Source organism: Eupeodes corollae, chromosome 3 (assembly GCF_945859685.1).
Source record: "Eupeodes corollae chromosome 3, idEupCoro1.1, whole genome shotgun sequence".
NCBI lineage: Eukaryota > Metazoa > Arthropoda > Insecta > Diptera > Syrphidae > Eupeodes > Eupeodes corollae.
This window is the reverse complement of record NC_079149.1, coordinates 122,479,047-122,496,183: the sequence shown is the minus strand read 5'-3', so window position 1 is coordinate 122,496,183 and position 17,137 is coordinate 122,479,047. Positions and strand designations below refer to the sequence as shown.

General features: G+C 37.5%; 1 protein-coding gene across 1 annotated transcript in view; it reads left to right on the top strand.

The window, feature by feature from the left end:
* LOC129952828 (protein dachsous) overlaps positions 1–17,137 on the top strand; it is a 232,028-nt gene that overhangs the window by 195,094 nt on the left and 19,797 nt on the right. Inside the window, exon 9 of the mRNA XM_056065679.1 lies at positions 3,543–4,842. Coding sequence (XP_055921654.1) covers positions 3,543–4,842 — 1,300 coding nt within the window. The remainder of the gene's footprint in view (positions 1–3,542; positions 4,843–17,137) is intronic.

Below are 17,137 nucleotides of genomic sequence, written 5' to 3'. Positions count from 1 at the left end.
CTTTTTGACTTCTTCACTCCACCGCCAGTCCCCGGCATCCATCTTACCACCACGCCCGCCATCACCAACGCCGCGCCGCCGCCGCTGCTGCAGCGCGACCGTGCCGTGTGTTTCTAAAAGTGGTAAAATTTTACTACGTAAACTGATGGCACGTTGGTATAAGTGTTGTCTGTTAGTTTGGCTCGGTTCGGTTCGGTTTGGTTGGACGCTTGAGCCTTAATGCATGTACATTTTGACCTTGTTCTTTCCGGGAATTGACCTTTCTGTGATGTTGTTGGTCGGATGGCTGGATAGTTGGTTGAGGCTTATTTGAATTCGTGATTTTGTCTTGTGGAATTCTTTTGCCAGCTCAAGCTCTGATGGTGCTCTGCTCTGAGTGCGGAGGAAGAGTGTCGAGATGATTTGTATCGTCACGTGACAAACGGCAAAGACACGATTTTTTCACTATATTTATATATTCCTTGCTTTTGTTTCTACTTATTTTATGTTGATTTCTCTTCCAAGGTTTTGAATATTAGAGTTTATTGTTTTTCGAGAGCATTTTAAAGTTGCGTGGGATGATTTCCTAACTTTATTCTGTCAGGCTACCTGTCCTCTGGGTTTTATATATATTCAGCAGAGCCAACTCACACACAATAAAAAAGAGCGACAAAACATATATTCATTGAATGATTAGGATCAAAATTGCGTTTATACAACACGCGTATCAGCAGCAGGGCAATCAAACAAGCTTGTGTACGCGATGAAAGACCAATTAAATATTCAACTTAAAAAAGAATCCACCTTTTATGAAATTGTATTATTTGTGTATATTAAAAAGAAACCTCGAGGTTTGGGGGTGACACGAAAATCCCCTTTGGGACAAAAGCCAATCTGATGAATTAAAATTAAGTACCTGTCCTCAACTGTCATCAACTTACACAAAAAAAAAGTAGAAAACAACAACAAAAAGACAGAATACCAAATGAAGATGATGACACTTGAAAATTCTCTGAATTACTTCATCAATTTAAATTTTGAATATCTACTTATATGTGTATCTACATTTTATGCCATGATAATTTTAATGCTTCTCGTCGTATGTCCCGTCGTCGGTGATATTTCTGTTGGCTTGGGATTTAAATGTTATTTTTTTGTATGGTTTGTGTTTTCATAAGACGCGTGATACTGTCAGTAAATTTGCTAAATTAACATGTCTTGTGACATGTAATTGTGTTTTTATATATTTTTTTTTTTATTTCTTACATACATATTTTAATATAATTCTTTTGAATGATGATATCGAAGAATTCTTTTAATTTTGTTACTGTGTCTTCTTTGTCATTCTTCATTTGACCTGGGCAAATGATATGATGGACAGGTGTGGAATGCAAAGTGGTTTTTGGGTTGTCAACGAGTGTAATTTATTATTGGTATATCCGATTGAAGAAGCTATACAAAATTTTGATAGGACACACACACACATGTACAGACACTTAAAATTGGAATAGGCACTAAATTAGGGGTTTCTGTGTTTACTGCTTTCTTTTGAGAGTTGATTATCTTTTTAACTTGCTGTTGCATGTGATCCAAAATTATTTAAAAGTGAACTTATTAAAGTAAATTTGATGAATTTGTACACCTTTAGCCCTGCAGGTGTAGGAAATAGGTATTAAAAAATGACTTTGTTAAAATCAAGTTTGTGCAACAGCTCTTTTGTTTCATTTATGTTTTGCGTTGGTTTGCAATCAATTTTTTAAGGAAATTAACGAATATTTATGACGAAAAATACTTTTAAATATAAGTCAATACATTCATATGAAATTTTCTGCAAATAGCTGTTCTAGTTTATTGTTGTAAGAGCTTCGTTTTGGGCGAGCTTAAAGTGGTCGTTAAAGTTTTGCTGATTCGGGTTTAATTGCAATGTTATTTTGAAAGAAGTGACCTGAACGTTTTGTTAAAGCTTGTTTAAAGCAATTTCTAATCAAAAATGATTGTATGTTATTTAGAAGCAAATAATCGACAATCGACAAAATTGTCGAGTCAGCATCAAAGTGATGGACATTCGCATGTGATATGACCCATCAGTAGATAAGTATATAATAACAAAAACTTTTAAAGAAAAAAATATTAGTAGGTAATTAATTGGTAGATCATTTTCTGTTAATTAGTCATTAGTATTTTGATTTTTTTGTTGTTCTTTTTTCGATCTGCTTATTTGAAATAAACTTAGGAAAGCTTCGCCATGAAAACAGGTCCAAAGGCCTTGTTTTACAGATTTCCGAGAGCAATGTGCCTAGTGCATATCAAGCTAGCAAATTTGACAAAACATTTAAACCTGTTTCTTTTGGCGCGTATTTAAATAACTTTGTCATTTAATTTTATCTAACAACAGCGGATACATAAATAATTCTAACACTTTCTCAATCTTTGCACTAAGACTTTTATTCAAAACATGAATTTTTGCAATAAATTCCAATTGTTAAATTTATCAACTCCTTCTTATTAAAAAAAACTGCATTAAGAATAATAATAAATAACTTATTACTTAAAGAAACAGAAACAAAAAAGAAACTCTCAAAACTTGCATGTCATTCAAAATAACTAAATCTTCCCAAAAACCTAAAAAAAACTTAATAAATAAAATTCAAAAATCCAATTGCACGTCAGCTCTAAATCATACAGAAGCATCCATATACCCTACACCATCATCCATATCGATGCGCAACTCCCCCCCCCCCTCTCTCGTGTACGAAAGAACCTGGTACAGAGCTCACCAGAATCAAGTGTGCCGCTCATATATCCACTAGCAACAAACAAAAAATACCACCAAATCTATACCTACAAGACTGTTTTTAACTTTCTTATTTTAAAAAACTTGTCCTTTTTTCTTGTTTGAGAGACAGAACAAAAAATTATGTTCCTTCTTGCCAAAGTGGACAGCAAATCCGTTTCTGTACTTAATATGCAAAACCTCATCTTCATGTCTCTTTGGTATTTTTGTGTAAAAAGACAGAGCCGCACCGACCAAAGACGACTACGATGTCGACGAACGCCGCCGCCACGCCGCTGGCTGCCGCCGCTACCGACAATGTAAGCGTCGCTTGTTGTCGTTGTCATTGTCATTGTGGTTGTTATTTTCGACGACGAGGTTGTCGTCAGCGGTCGCCTCTCACCGAATAAGAGATTAATTCTGCCAAGCGTTTGTCCCAAATAATAAGAGAACACAACAAAAAAAAAACTCTAACCAAACCCCCACATTGTGCTCCTGTTGACTGTTGCTGGTGCTGCTGTTCCTTCAAAAAGATAAAATCACCATTAAAATTATCATAACTTCACAAAAGAATGGTAGCTCGTTAAAGAACCTCAAAACCAAGAAAAAAACAAGCAAATAAGTCCCGTACGTGCAGCAGTCATCATCATCAGAGACTTAAAAAACAAAATTTATATTTTTGAATTCGTTCCCATATTTCTTTTTTTAACTTTTTTTTGCCCATCACTAGATTCCAAAATGACTCATCTCTAATCTTCATCTTTTTTTATTTTATTTTTATAAATTTTAGGTCCGTGAAGATGTACCAGTGGGTCATGTAGTTGGCTCAGTTGGCCCCTCAGAACGTAGTGACACCCAAAACATGATCGCCGAACCGGGACTTCACATAACTTACACTCTGACGTCACTCACCAAAGACACCATCGAAGGTGCCTTCGACATGGACCGCCAAACCGGCTTCCTCGTTGTTGCCCGCCGACTAGATCGCGAACAACAATCCGAATATCGATTGGAGATCCGAGCATTGGACAACACCGCCTCCAACAATCCACAGAGCAGCGCAATCACAGTTAAAGTCGAGATCGCCGATGTGAATGACAATCCACCCAAGTGGGCCGAAGATCCAATAATGATCTACGTCAGCGAGAGCACAGCTATTGGAGTGATAATCTACAATTTTACCGCCACCGACGCAGATACCGGCACCAACGGTGAACTGCAGTATAAGTTGTTGCGCCAGAGTCCCGATGGCGTCGATGTTGCTACTACTTCCCACCAACTGCAACTGCAACAGCAACAAGACCAGCAGCAGCTCCAACAGCAAAATCAGAATCATCAGGAACAGCAGCAGCAAAAACAATCACTATTCTCAGTGGACCCACTTACCGGTGCTCTGACCCTACAAGCTGCACTTGATTACGAAACAATCAGCGAGTACATTCTAATTGTACAAGCTCTCGACCAATCATCGAACGCAACCGAACGTCTACATAGCACAGTAACGGCTCGCATCCTCGTCGAGGACGCCAACGATAACGGTCCAGTTTTTGTGTCGCCAGCCGGAGGAAGCGACACCATCATAGAACTGAGTGACGCAACACAAGTCGGTCAATTAGTGGCACACGTCGTTGCTACTGATAAGGACTCTGGCGATAATGGACACATCACCTATGCAATACTTAGCGGTAATGAAGATGGACGTTTTAGGATCGATTCAAAGACTGGTTTCATCGAATTGGCCAAGCCACTGCCACAGATGATTGGTAATAGTGGTTCCAATAGCAATGACGATGCTAATGGCATCTATGGCACCAACAATCGTTTCAATCGAGACCATCGAAGTCGAAGTCGCAGTAGCAGCAATAGTAATGGTGGTCATAAGGGGAACAATAAATTTAATTTGGTGATCAGTGCCAGTGATCATGGAAGTCCACACTCGAAGCAATCGCATTTGAATTTACAAATTCTTGTCCATGGCACAACGAGCAATCCTCCGCGATTCTTGCAGTCTGTCTATCGTTTTAACATCTCTGAGAATTTGCCATCAGGAACTCCGGTCTTTAGTGTAGGCGCTAAGTCCTTTAATGGTGGTAAGTGTTTCTTTTTTGATTTTTTTTGATTTCTTTAAAGAATTATCATTTTGTTAGCTTTTAATTAGAGACAAGGTTGGTAACGATGCATCATGGAAGGTGAAAACATTTGGTGTTGTTGCTGCATTTTAGGCAATGCAGGGAGAAGGACTGTCTTCAGTATGCAGTGATAAATTTTATACCTTCACTTTGAAGATTCAAACATTTTTGTAAATTAGATTTTTTCACATAAAGATTAACCAAAAATCAAATAATTCACTTTAAATTCTATCCAGAACGTGATTCCTATAATTTTTGTATGAAAACACTAGTGAACCCGTACTTGCGTTGCTTCTTAATGAAATTCCTCTGATCTTCAACAAATAAAAGTTTCGATAAGGGTTTTTAGGCATTGGCAATTCTAAGAAAAAAAATTGTTAGATTTTTCGCCATTGAAAATATTACCAAAATAAAATGTATGCAACTTATAAGGCTCCAGAACTGCTTAAGTGTTTTTTTTTAATATTGTCAGATTTTATTTTCTAAAAACCAACAGTAAGAAAACAACTGAAGTGATAACACCCACAGCCTTGCCCACGAGACTTGAATATTTCAGCCGCTTTTGGGAATTGTGTCAGTCTCATTTAACTGAGTCACCTCTTGGTCCTGAATTTTAATTAATTTTAAATAAGCTTTTAAGTTTTAACTTAATGTTAACCTTGAAAAAATATGATGCAAGTATGGAGAAAAATGGATAGATTTATAATGAGTTACTTTTGTTAGCTATCAGTTATATCTATTAGTCGATAAAATTTTAAAATTCAATACTCAATGCATGGAGAAAACAAACCATATTTTGACACCTTTCTGGAGTTAAAATCTTAAATCTGAAAAATGTTGGTTTAAAAACACATTTCTTGAATTTGAAATTTAAAATAAAACTTTGTGTGCCGAAACTATAAAAACTAAAAAGTGAAGATAACTACTTGATCAAGGAGAATTATATCAAATTTTCGTCCAAAATGCACAGTCTCGGTGTCGCGTCGTTTTTTAATGACTTTTACCTAGTTTAGGCTCCTATCTTCATCTTGTCATATCATCTCAATTGCGACTCTTCTAGGTGTCTAGACCTAGATCCACAATATAAATAAAAACAGCAATGTATGGGACTTAAAAAAAATTGAGAACAGCAGAACTATATACTTTAGTAAAGTAAATTTTGACCACTGCCACGCCCCATTTTTATTTCATTTGACTTTTGGCCATACACAAATTAATGTTCTTATCTTTAAGTTTATCTAAGCATTGTTTTGAACGACAAACATAGCTTAGCCTGTTTTACATAATTCACTTGAATAATGAATTTTGTGTACAACAAAACAAATATAAGACAAATTAAAGGCTAAGGGACAAAATAATTTGTATTATTTCCTCAAAAAAGATCAATGATAGCACAAAATTTGACCATAACAAGATCTTAAAAAAAAAATTGTTATGAAGCAACGCAAAGACGTGTTCACTAGTCGTTTTTTATACGATTATCAAAATTTAAACTTGAAGACCAACTATTAAGTAATTTAACTCACTTATGAACCACACAATGCTTTTATTTTCAAATCGTAATGTTATTAAGTTTTATATATTTGTAATTTTTGCAAGAAAGATTACAGCCGTTAGAATTTGACAGCTCGAAAAAAAGTTTTTCAATATTAAAGTTAAAATATTTGATAAATCGATTCTCAATTGTAATCAATGAGATCTTAGTTAACTAATATCACAGTGTTAATAAGCGTTTTGTAATTTTTGTTTGTTGATTACGAAAAAGAGAGTTTTGACTGTAATTGAAAAGTTCAACAAATAGTCTGATGCCCAGCGAAAAAAAAAGAAAAACTTCATATGAGACAGAACACGAAATTATTGTTAAAATCCAAAGGGCTCCATGTTATCTTCAAATGTTCTTTTAGTTGTATGTTCTTTTTAAATTTTTATTTCGTGCAGTCTTTTCTTCGAACTTCTCTTATACTTAAGTTACAACAACCAGAAGTTTCAGTTTGGAGACTTTATTGGGTTCTTTTCTTATTCGAAGGAAATGGAATTCTTTTACGAAACGAAATCTTTAATTAGCACCTTTTGGTTTCTTCTTCTTTTTGTTTTTGTTAAGTTTCATTTACTCTGGGTTAGAGTTCTGCATTTTGTCCTTCTTCAGTTTGAATGGTCTTCAAAAATTACAACTTCGACTCTTTGTTGGTTTCTTTATATCTTATTTCGTTGCCATTTAATTTGCTTGTCGATTAATTTCGCCTTCAAGAGAGTGTCGTATATTTTTTTAAAGGTTTTGTTTTGTTTTTGATCGATTCTTCATAAAAACAACAAGAACAAAAATACAGTGGTAAAATAATCAACCACCAACAACAACAACAAGACGAAGAAAAAACTTACACTACAATGTATTAAGTTGACATAAATCAAAGTTGTAGCTGATTAAGTGTTTGATGTTACTATTTGTTTGATTCTTATTTTCTCGCACTTCACTTTATACGTCGTCGTCGTCGGTCTTCGCTTGACGTCGTCGACCGACGTCGTGCGTTGTGTGCTGTGCGTTGTTGTCATCGTCGTCCTTCTTGCGTCGCGTCGCCGTGTCGGTCCGTTTTGTGTCTCGAATGTTGTCTTCTTCAAACCTCCTCCTTCGTTGTCATCGTCGCTCGTCGTCTACTTTTTCTTATTCTTTATCATCATCAACTCGACACATCCCAGCCCAGAAAGTGTTGTCTGAGATGCAACAACAAGTGCTAATTAAAAGACTTCAAGCCCTTTTAGTTTGATATTATTAGCCCTGGTTTAAAAATGTTTAAATGTTTTATTGGTCTATACACACTTCATTCCTTTTTTTTCAATCTGCATACGTTGCACATTTCACAAACCTTCAAACCGATATAAGAAGTTTAAGAGTTGGATCTCAAGACTCTAGAGACGGTATATTTTTGTGTATAGAAACAAACATGACTGAAGTCAAATGGTGACAAAAATAGTAATTAATCGCAGATCGCCTCTTATACCTTCACTTCACTTTAATGTGACTTAAAAGATGTGGACTTTGAGAGGAGCTCTTTTGTATTGCATTTAAGGACACTGCCCAGAAGCACACATACAGTAAGTATAGTATGTGGGCAGATTGAGCAAGTTCAAAGCCATCAGTGATGCGATCAATATAGTTAATGTTTGTTCCGCGTGTGATTGCGGTGTTAATTTTTGTCTTTAGTAGAAACACGACTTAGTTAGACGAACAAGAGTATTTATCGTCCTTAAATGAGTGTGGACAACTTGACATTTAGTGTTTTTTGTGCTTGAGCTATTTTTAACGTGCTATCATTTTGCTAGCAACTTGTTTGACAATTTTTCAAACTTGTCTTTTTGGAAGATCATGACGTCTAAAGACTCAAGGACGTTGTTAATTTTACGTGGGAAATTGAATTTTAAGGAGAGATGTGAGTTCAGGAAGTAAGACCCTCTTAACTGTCACATAGCTTCCTTAAAGAAGTCACTTCTTGCCTACACCAGCTTGTCATCAATACTCAACAACAAAGCAGGAACACAACTTGTTGACAGTGACTTCTTTTTCACAATATTTTGCAGTCTGCATACTTTGAACTTTGATGATATTGACAATAATTTTTCTAGCTCACTTAACGACCTACACAATAAAGTCTAAATAGAAGTTTAAGACTACATTACAGGTATAGCTTATAGCAACTTTATAGATATATTCTAGTCGTATAGCTAAACTTGCTTGATTTTATTTTATTTTATGTCAACTTTAAGGCCGACTTGCTAAGAATTTATTTTTTCAGCTTACCTTTTTTTATTATTTTTGCATACCATTGGGTTGGTTATAAAGTTGAAACAACGTGTTTTTCTTGTTGTTTTTTGTGTTTTCTTAAACCACAAATGCGATTAATGACAGTGGCAAAACAATGAACCAATATTTTATCATCACTGTTTAAATTGAAGGGACAGGTTAAGCTAGCTACCTAGATAGCAAGTTACCTATAGATACTTTTTTTTGTTGCGCGTTGGCTTCTTATATGAATGCCATTTGGGTGCAAGGTTGGTTTTTTATTAACTTTTTTTATTTGTTTTCAATGGGTCTAATCTTTAGCTTCCTACTTAACTTAGAACAAGGTTGAAAGGAAGTTTGTGAGAAAATTGTATTTATTAAATGGTAGAAATTGCAAAAAGGAATAAAAATACACATTTTCTTATTGATGGAATTAATTTTTTTAAATAGCCCTATAGGCTTTTATTCGGTGCGACTAAACTATAAATTTCTGAAACTAAGGTGATTTAAATGGAGGTTAAAATTAACACTAAGCGAAATGAAGGACTTATTGTGAAATTTAATTTTATTTAATAGAAAATCCAAGCAAAGAAAATATTACAAAATTGATCCTTTCACTGTTAAAATGGAACAAAACTGAAGATTTCCAAAAAATTAGACCTTTCAAGAAGTGAAATGAAAAAAATTCATTTGAAATTTAAGCAGCCGAAGTAAAACTAAATATTCCTAAACAATGTATCTTTTTGAAATAAAAAGTCAAATGAACAAAAACTTTCCGCGAAATTCACAACTTTTTATTTTTCCCTCTAAAACTCAAGCCGTTTCTTATGTTTGCTTTGCTCACTTTTGCACTTTGTACAAAAAGAAATTATTTATATTTCACCTAAGACGTAAAACATCTTGATCTAAAATAAAACAACATTGTGAAAATTTCAAGTTATTTTAGTTATCGATTAAAAAAATTAAAACAAAAGTGAAGATTTTCCACAATTAAAGCTTTTTGAAGGTGGAATAAAATAGAGTCAAGTGATATAAGAACAAAATTTAAATTATTTGTTCTTTGAATTTCACAAAACAAGGATTTCAAGAAATTTATTTGCTAATAATTCTTTAATTTTTTTCCCATCAAATTGTCAATCTGTTAAAATTATCATATTCTGATAGTATTGACTTTAATTTCACGTGAAATACTGTGAAATAGTTCTTTTAATTTATATTCATATTCTTAAAGATCTAGTGGTATGTTAAGCTCTTATTTAAAGCAAAATAAGTTAATATACATAAACACTTCACATAAGGATGAATTTGAAAAAAAGTAGTATTATTTCGCTCGATTATAGTTTACGTATGGCTGATTTGATGATCACTTAAAATGATAATAGCGAAAACTCGATACAAATAACTTTAAAAACTCAGAGAAGAAACAGAAGAGTTTATGAGTAAAAACTTAATAATTTTTAATCGAGGCGAAATCAGCGTATTTATTTTTATTAAACGTAATTTCACTGAAGTGAATAAAGTTTGTAGTAAGAAATTATTTTAAATTAAAACCATACCTCAAGAACTTTAAAAAAAAAAGTACATTCCAACATTTTTATACAACTACTTCTGGTTTATATTAGCTTGTGGAACCTTGTGGAGTCTAGTGGAACTTATTTACATAGATTTCTATTTCATACAAATTAAATACGACACATCATAGTTAACAAATTAACATTATTGCTAAACTGAAGGTATAGAAGTAAATTGGAATCAGTACATTGTTTATATAATTCTTACTTCTTACTGTCCAAATAAGCAAGTGAAAGCTTGTGGAATCTAGTAAAAAAGGAACATCACAACAAATAATGACTAAAATAACAAAGATGAGATAAAGTCCTTAAATATACGTAATGAATAGCTGTAAAATTGATAGGTTACTCTTCAAAGCACTTAGGATACGTAGCATTTTAAAAGTTCCTTACGTTCCACATAGTTCCACAAGCACGACAATGTGGAAGTACAAAATTGATATCAACTTTTTTTGAGAGAGCTTAAGTGTACCATTAATTAAGAACCCTTTTTGGACATCGTAGTACCCGTGGCATGATGGTTAGTGCGTTGGACTTCCAAAGTGTGAAGAAGTGCTATTTTTATTTTAGTTTCAAGTAAAACAATTCAAAGTGTGTTAGGAAATCTAAAGTTGGCAAGTTGCCACAACTTTTTTAAATTCATCGGTAGCTCAGTGGAGGTGGCGTCTGCAGACGAATCCAGAGGTCGTGGGTTCGAATCCCGGGCGGAGTCGACGAAAAATATTATTGCTTTTTTTCATAATCGAGAAATTGTTGATTTCATCGATTGGGAAGAGAAGCAAATGGTTAAGGAGAAGAAAGCTGGGGTATCGAAAGATACCTCGGCCAACACATCAGGCGATATTACGGTGGTGCCAGTAACAGCACCACAAACAACAGCAACAACATCTGGTCAAACATCAGACCACTGGATAGAAGCAGCAGCAACTATCAAAAAAAGAAAATTAAAAAAGCATAGCCCAAACAAAGTGGAGAGGGCCAACTCTGCTAAGCGGCGGGACATGCGGAAAGAAATGGAGGGTGGTAAAGGAGGAGTTACCACCGAGAGCGAGTTTTCAGACTACGCAGAGTCTGAAAAAACTGAATACGTGTCTGAAGGTGGAGAGGGGCTCTTCAGGCCTCCGAATATGGATTTAATCCTATCGGAGCCAGAGCCAGTCCCGCCGACAACGAAGGCTTTGGAGGTAGTGGTGGACCTCCAAAATGAAATAGAACTGGTGCAGGCCCTGCAAACCAAACAGGCAGCCATCAGCCAGTTCGAGCAAAGTCTCAATAAGCTCAAGGAAGAAATAGAGCCCCTCCTCAGTGCACTTAAGCACAAACAAGAGGCGCGCCGACAAGAAGAGGCAGCGCAAAAGCTACATGAGCAAAAACAACTGCAGCAAAAACAACAGCAACAACAACTACAGCAGCAAAAACAACCACAACATAAGCCCGCTCCCAAAAACACAGGAGCGGAGCAAAATAAAAAGAAGCCAGCAGCAGTCACAGGCCCAAATGTTGAGGGCCCATCAACCTCAAGTAAAGCAATGCAGCAGCAACAACAGCAGCAGAAACAGCAGCAGCAGAAACAACAGCAGCAGAAGCAGCAACAACAGCAGCAACACCAGAAACAACCACAGCCCAAGAAGGAGAAGGTGCCACCAATTAGGACCTACCGGGTTGACCTGCAAGACTTGAAACAGGTATGTAAGTCGGCCACTAAGGGCAAATTTTTAATCAATATTCTGAATGAAAAAGAAAAGCGGTATTCGGTACAGTGCTTCTCACTGGCCGAATACAAATTACTTAAAGAAGTGCTGAAACAGGCCACCGCTGAGTTCTTCAGCTATACGCCTAAGAGCGAAAAATTCCAGACGGTCCTTCTGAAGGGCATAAGTTCCTGCACGGAACCAGAGGAGCTCTTAGCTGAGCTCCGTCAAAAAGCCACGGACGATCTCGATTTTATCGGGGTCAAGCCGTTCACTACGGTGAAGTCAAGACGAGGGGGTTATAGGCTGCCAATGTTCCTGGTAACATTATCGCCCCAAAGCAGTTTTGATAGTCTGAAGAATATCACATCTCTCGACTATCAAACTGCACGCTGGGATACATTAAAAAGGCACGACGGCATTTTACAATGTACTAACTGCCAGAGGTTTGGCCATGCCAATGCCAACTGCAATATGCAGTTGCGTTGTGTCAGGTGCGGAGAAACCCACAAAGTAGGAGAATGTAAGCTGGGGAATGAGCGGGTTGAGGATTTGACCCTGCTCAAGTGTGTCCTTTGTGGAAACCAAGGGCACCCGGCTAACTATAGGGGTTGCCCTAAGGTCCAACAAATGAAGCAAAAACAGGCCAGTCAAAAAGCCGAAAAAAGTCGAACAGTTCGACAGGCTCCAACACAAAAATTCGTGGATCCCAAATTCTCTTACGCCCAAATGGTGTCAGGGAGTGGAAACACGAGACAGGCTCCACCAACGGTTGCCCCAAAGGGCCCTGTGCCTAAGGCACCAGAGGTGCAGCCTGACATTGTAGCCTTGTTGTTGAGCATTCAAGGTCAACTAACAGGACTGCAAAGTCAGATAAAGGAGCAAGGCAAAAGGGTAGATCATCTCTACTCTTTGTTGCCTGGCCTGGCGCAATTAAGACCATAATGGGCGCGCTGCCAGAGACGCGCCTAAAAGTCCTAGCTGTGAATGTAAATTCACTGATTAGGATTGAACGAAGAGCCAATATGTTCCAATTGTTGAAAGACTACAGTCCCGATGTGTTTATGGCTAGCGAAACTAAGCTAAACCACAAACACAAATTGACTCATAAAAATTACAATATCGTAAGAAGAGACCGGCCCGACTCCACTCAAGGGGGCGGTGTCGCTCTCTTTATACGAAAAGGCATTAATTATAAAGTAATATACAACAATGAATTGCGAAAGCTCCAGACGCTAGAAGTTTGCGTTGTATGCATCTCTCTCTCTCAAGGGAAGCGGATGTATATGATTGCGGCTTATGCGGCTGGAGCTCCGCAGGTCACTTACTTTGCTTCAGAACTCGAGATTCTTTTTAGGGAACTGAAACTGAGCTTGGAAGAAAACTATTTCATCTTGGCCGGTGATTTGAACGCAAAACATGAAGATTGGGGAAATCAACATAGTAATCCCAGAGGTAATCATCTTTTTAATTTGATGAATCTTTACAGCGTTGAATATGGCGTCGACCTGCTGGCTACTGAAAGGCCATCGTATCCAAGAAGCGGCTCCTTTCTGGACCTTTTGCTGTACGACACCAGACTGACAGTTTCAGACAAAGTGGGTAATCACCCGCGAAACTGTTTACAGACAGTCGAGTACGACAGTGATCACTGCGGACTGGCTGCTGTAATGCAGATTCCGAACGAACGCGTGGAGTTGGAGGAATACGTTCCAACGCATTCTTACAATTACAGTAAGATGCGTTGGCCTCGTTTCACCAATTCCCTAGCGAGAGAACTTCGTTCGAGTGACATAGCCCCACCAAACAACAGAAACCTGACAAATACAGAAATCGACCAACACTTACAACAGATGGACGAAACAATAAAACGAACGATGGAACGGACAATCCCAAAGTACAAAGAACGGGACCAAATGGACGCTTACAGAAACGCGACAATTGACGCACTACGTAGGCACAAGAGTGGCTTACTGACCAGACTCAAAAACTTGCACAGACGACTTACAGACCCACGCGACTTGGAGGTTAGGACACTGAAATCGTCAATAAAAAATGTCAATCTGTTGATTAAGGAGAACTACAGGCTATCAATTAACAAGTACTGGGACCGCAAGATCCGGTCAGTTAATTCGAGTGACCCTAGTATGTTCCCCAAAATCAACAAGATATTCAGGAAAAAAAACGATAATGACCTTCCGTGTCTTAAACTCCAAAGAACTGAAGAGAACAGAAACGTACTAAGGACAGCGCAAATAGATCCAGAGGAAGCCATCTTTGACGATGACTTTTATATAATTGAAGATCCGAAGGAAAAAGTGGAGGCGGTGGGAGCTGCTTTCCAGCAAGTGTACAAGGTGAATGTTAGCATTCGCCCCAACCACGACCTGGAAAACAGAGCCCTACTTAATCACTTTTACCTTCGAAATGATATGACACAATGGCGATCTGAGAACCGCGGTTTCATGCGGTTCAATGACGATTCCTTGGCAAATGCCATAATCGCCGAGCAAACGGGACCAAGTCCCTTGTTAGTGACGAAGGTTGAGCTTCAGCTCATCTTCAATTCAATAAAAAACAAAAAGTCAGCAGGTGTCGATGGTATATCCAACGTTGTACTAAGACATTTACCGATGGAAGCAATTGACATATACACCACGCTCTTCAATAATGCACTGAATAATGCATATTATCCAGTGCATTGGAAGACCGCTGTGGTTCATCCTCTCCCGAAAAAGGGAAAGGACAACTCCAACCCGTCAAATCTTCGGTCGATAAGTCTTCTTCCGAGCATCAGCAAAGTTTTCGAAAAGATCATTAATAGGGCTCTGACTAAGTGGGCTGCGGACAACAAAATAATTCCGGATAAACAGTTCGGGTTCAAGGCGGGTCATGACACAATTCATGCTGCGTCTAAACTCGTTTCTGATATCCAATGGAATAAATCAAAACAACAATGCACAGGTGCTGTTCTGGTTGATTTGGAAAAGGCCTTTGACACCGTATGGTTAGAGGGTCTTTACCTAAAACTGAGCAGGCTTGGAATAAACAAGCCATTGTTGTATATACTTTATGATATGCTTAACGGTAGAAAGTTTGTTGTCAAGAGTGGCAATGTAACTTCTACCACAACATTCTCAATTAAAAATGGTCTTCAACAGGGAGCGGTGAACTCGCCGATTCTCTTTAGCATTTACACCAGCGATCTGATAGGTAGTCTTACAAAGGCAATTGCGTACGCCGACGATCTAATTGCGTACAGAACGGCCCGAAGGGTTGAGGTTATTAGAATTCTCTTGCAGCGTGATTTCGACAAGATTCAGCGATATTGCGACGACTGGAAACTGAAAATAAATGTCCAGAAGTCAGAGACAATTCTGTTCCGGACTCCGTTGGCTGGGGCCACGAGGGATACGTGTAAGAATTGGCGCAAGATGGTCATCGTTGATCTTCACGGGCAGCCATTAGCGAGCAAAAGTGTAGTGAAGTACCTCGGTATCTGGTTAGATCAGTATTTATATTTCGACAGACATATAAATGCTGCTCTGACCAGGGCCAGAGGAGCCTTCGCTCTGACGAAACGGCTGTTTTTTAGCAGTCGGCTTGACCCCAGAGTGAAGGTAATTTGCTACATGGCCCTCATACGGCCAATGATCGTTTATGGTTGTCCTGTGTGGTTCAACGTTGCCCCTTCTCAGATGGAGAAGTTTCGGGTGTTCGAGCGGCAGTGTTTACGACGCTGTACCGGCTTATATCGAACAGCCGAATCTTCTTATGTGCATTATTATTCCAACGAGGTCCTGTACAACGGGGCTCGAATCAACAGAATTGACAATTTCGTGATAAAACTCGTTCGAGGTCACATTGCAAGAGCTATGTCTTCGACCAACAATTTAATTTTCGGGGCGTTCTATCCGAACGACGAGTATTTTGAAAGTGCACGCTTGAGCGGGTTCATTCCACCAGAGGCATTCCTCTTTTTAGACAAATGCGGTCTGATACAGGATAGATTGGCAGTCCCGTTAATCTACCACGTCAGACGAAGAACCGTAGATAGGCGACTCCCGTACAATCGGGACGTCTTGGCACAAGGTGGAGCGGAGCTCCTTCGGTTCAGTAGGGCTGTGTCCGAACGGGACCGAACTGATAGGGTGAAGCAGGAGAACCAGTTTTGGTGGCTTCAATCGGCACTTGATATTGGGTAGTCGGGATGGGGTTTTAAGCCTTGGCCGGCTTACATACTTGTTTTATAGTTTTAGGGTTTAGTTTTAAGTAGAATAGGCATGGTGGCACGAAAAAAAAAAAAAAATTAAAAAAAAAAAACAAAAAACAAAAAATAAAAATTAAAAAAAAAAAAAAAAAAACACATTACAAAACATTAAAAAAAAAAAAATAAAAATAAAAAAAAAAAAAAAAAGACAACGAAATATAAAAAACAAAAATGTTAGATAGTTAGATTTGCTGCTGTGGTTGTTCTAGTTTTAAGTAGTTTATAGGTAGAATAGGTAGTTTAAGTTAGTTTTTAAGTTTTATTTAAGGACCTTATTTTAAGTAGTTTGTAAGTAAAAATAAATAAAAAAGGTTATTGATATTAGTTTTTTCAAAATTTTCTAATAAAAACAAAACAAATAAAATTTAAATTGAAGTAAAATAGATCTTAAGGCCGAAAGGCATTAGTTTTAAGTGTTATAGTTTAGCTTAGAGTGTCCGTATGGGACCATTAAGTTAGTTGTAAGTTATGGATAATTAGGCTAGTTTTATGAATTTTTGTCTAGCTTTAAGATAGGTTAAGGATTGAATAAATAAAAATGAATTTGGAAAAAAAAAAAAAAAAAGTGCGTTGGACTGTCATGCTAGGGGTCTTGGGTTCAATCCCTGCCTGTGCCATCTTAATTTAAAAAAATAATTTTCGCGGGTACTGCCTCTTGCGAGGAATTGACATATCCTTCAAGAGTAATTCTTGTCATGAAGAAGTGCTTTCTCAAATTAGCCGTTCGGATTCGGCCTAAAATTGTAGGTCCCTTCCATTCCCGAAAACAGTACTCGCACACAGGAATGGTTGAGAGTTGTAAGTCACTAGGCCCTGGTTCACAACGGACTGTTGCGCCACCCCATTTGATTTTTTTTGGACATCGTGAAATCCAGGGTTAAGTTTGTTTGCCTCTTAAAAATACCCTAATTTCCTTACCATTAAATTTTCGTATTTTTGAATTCTAAAT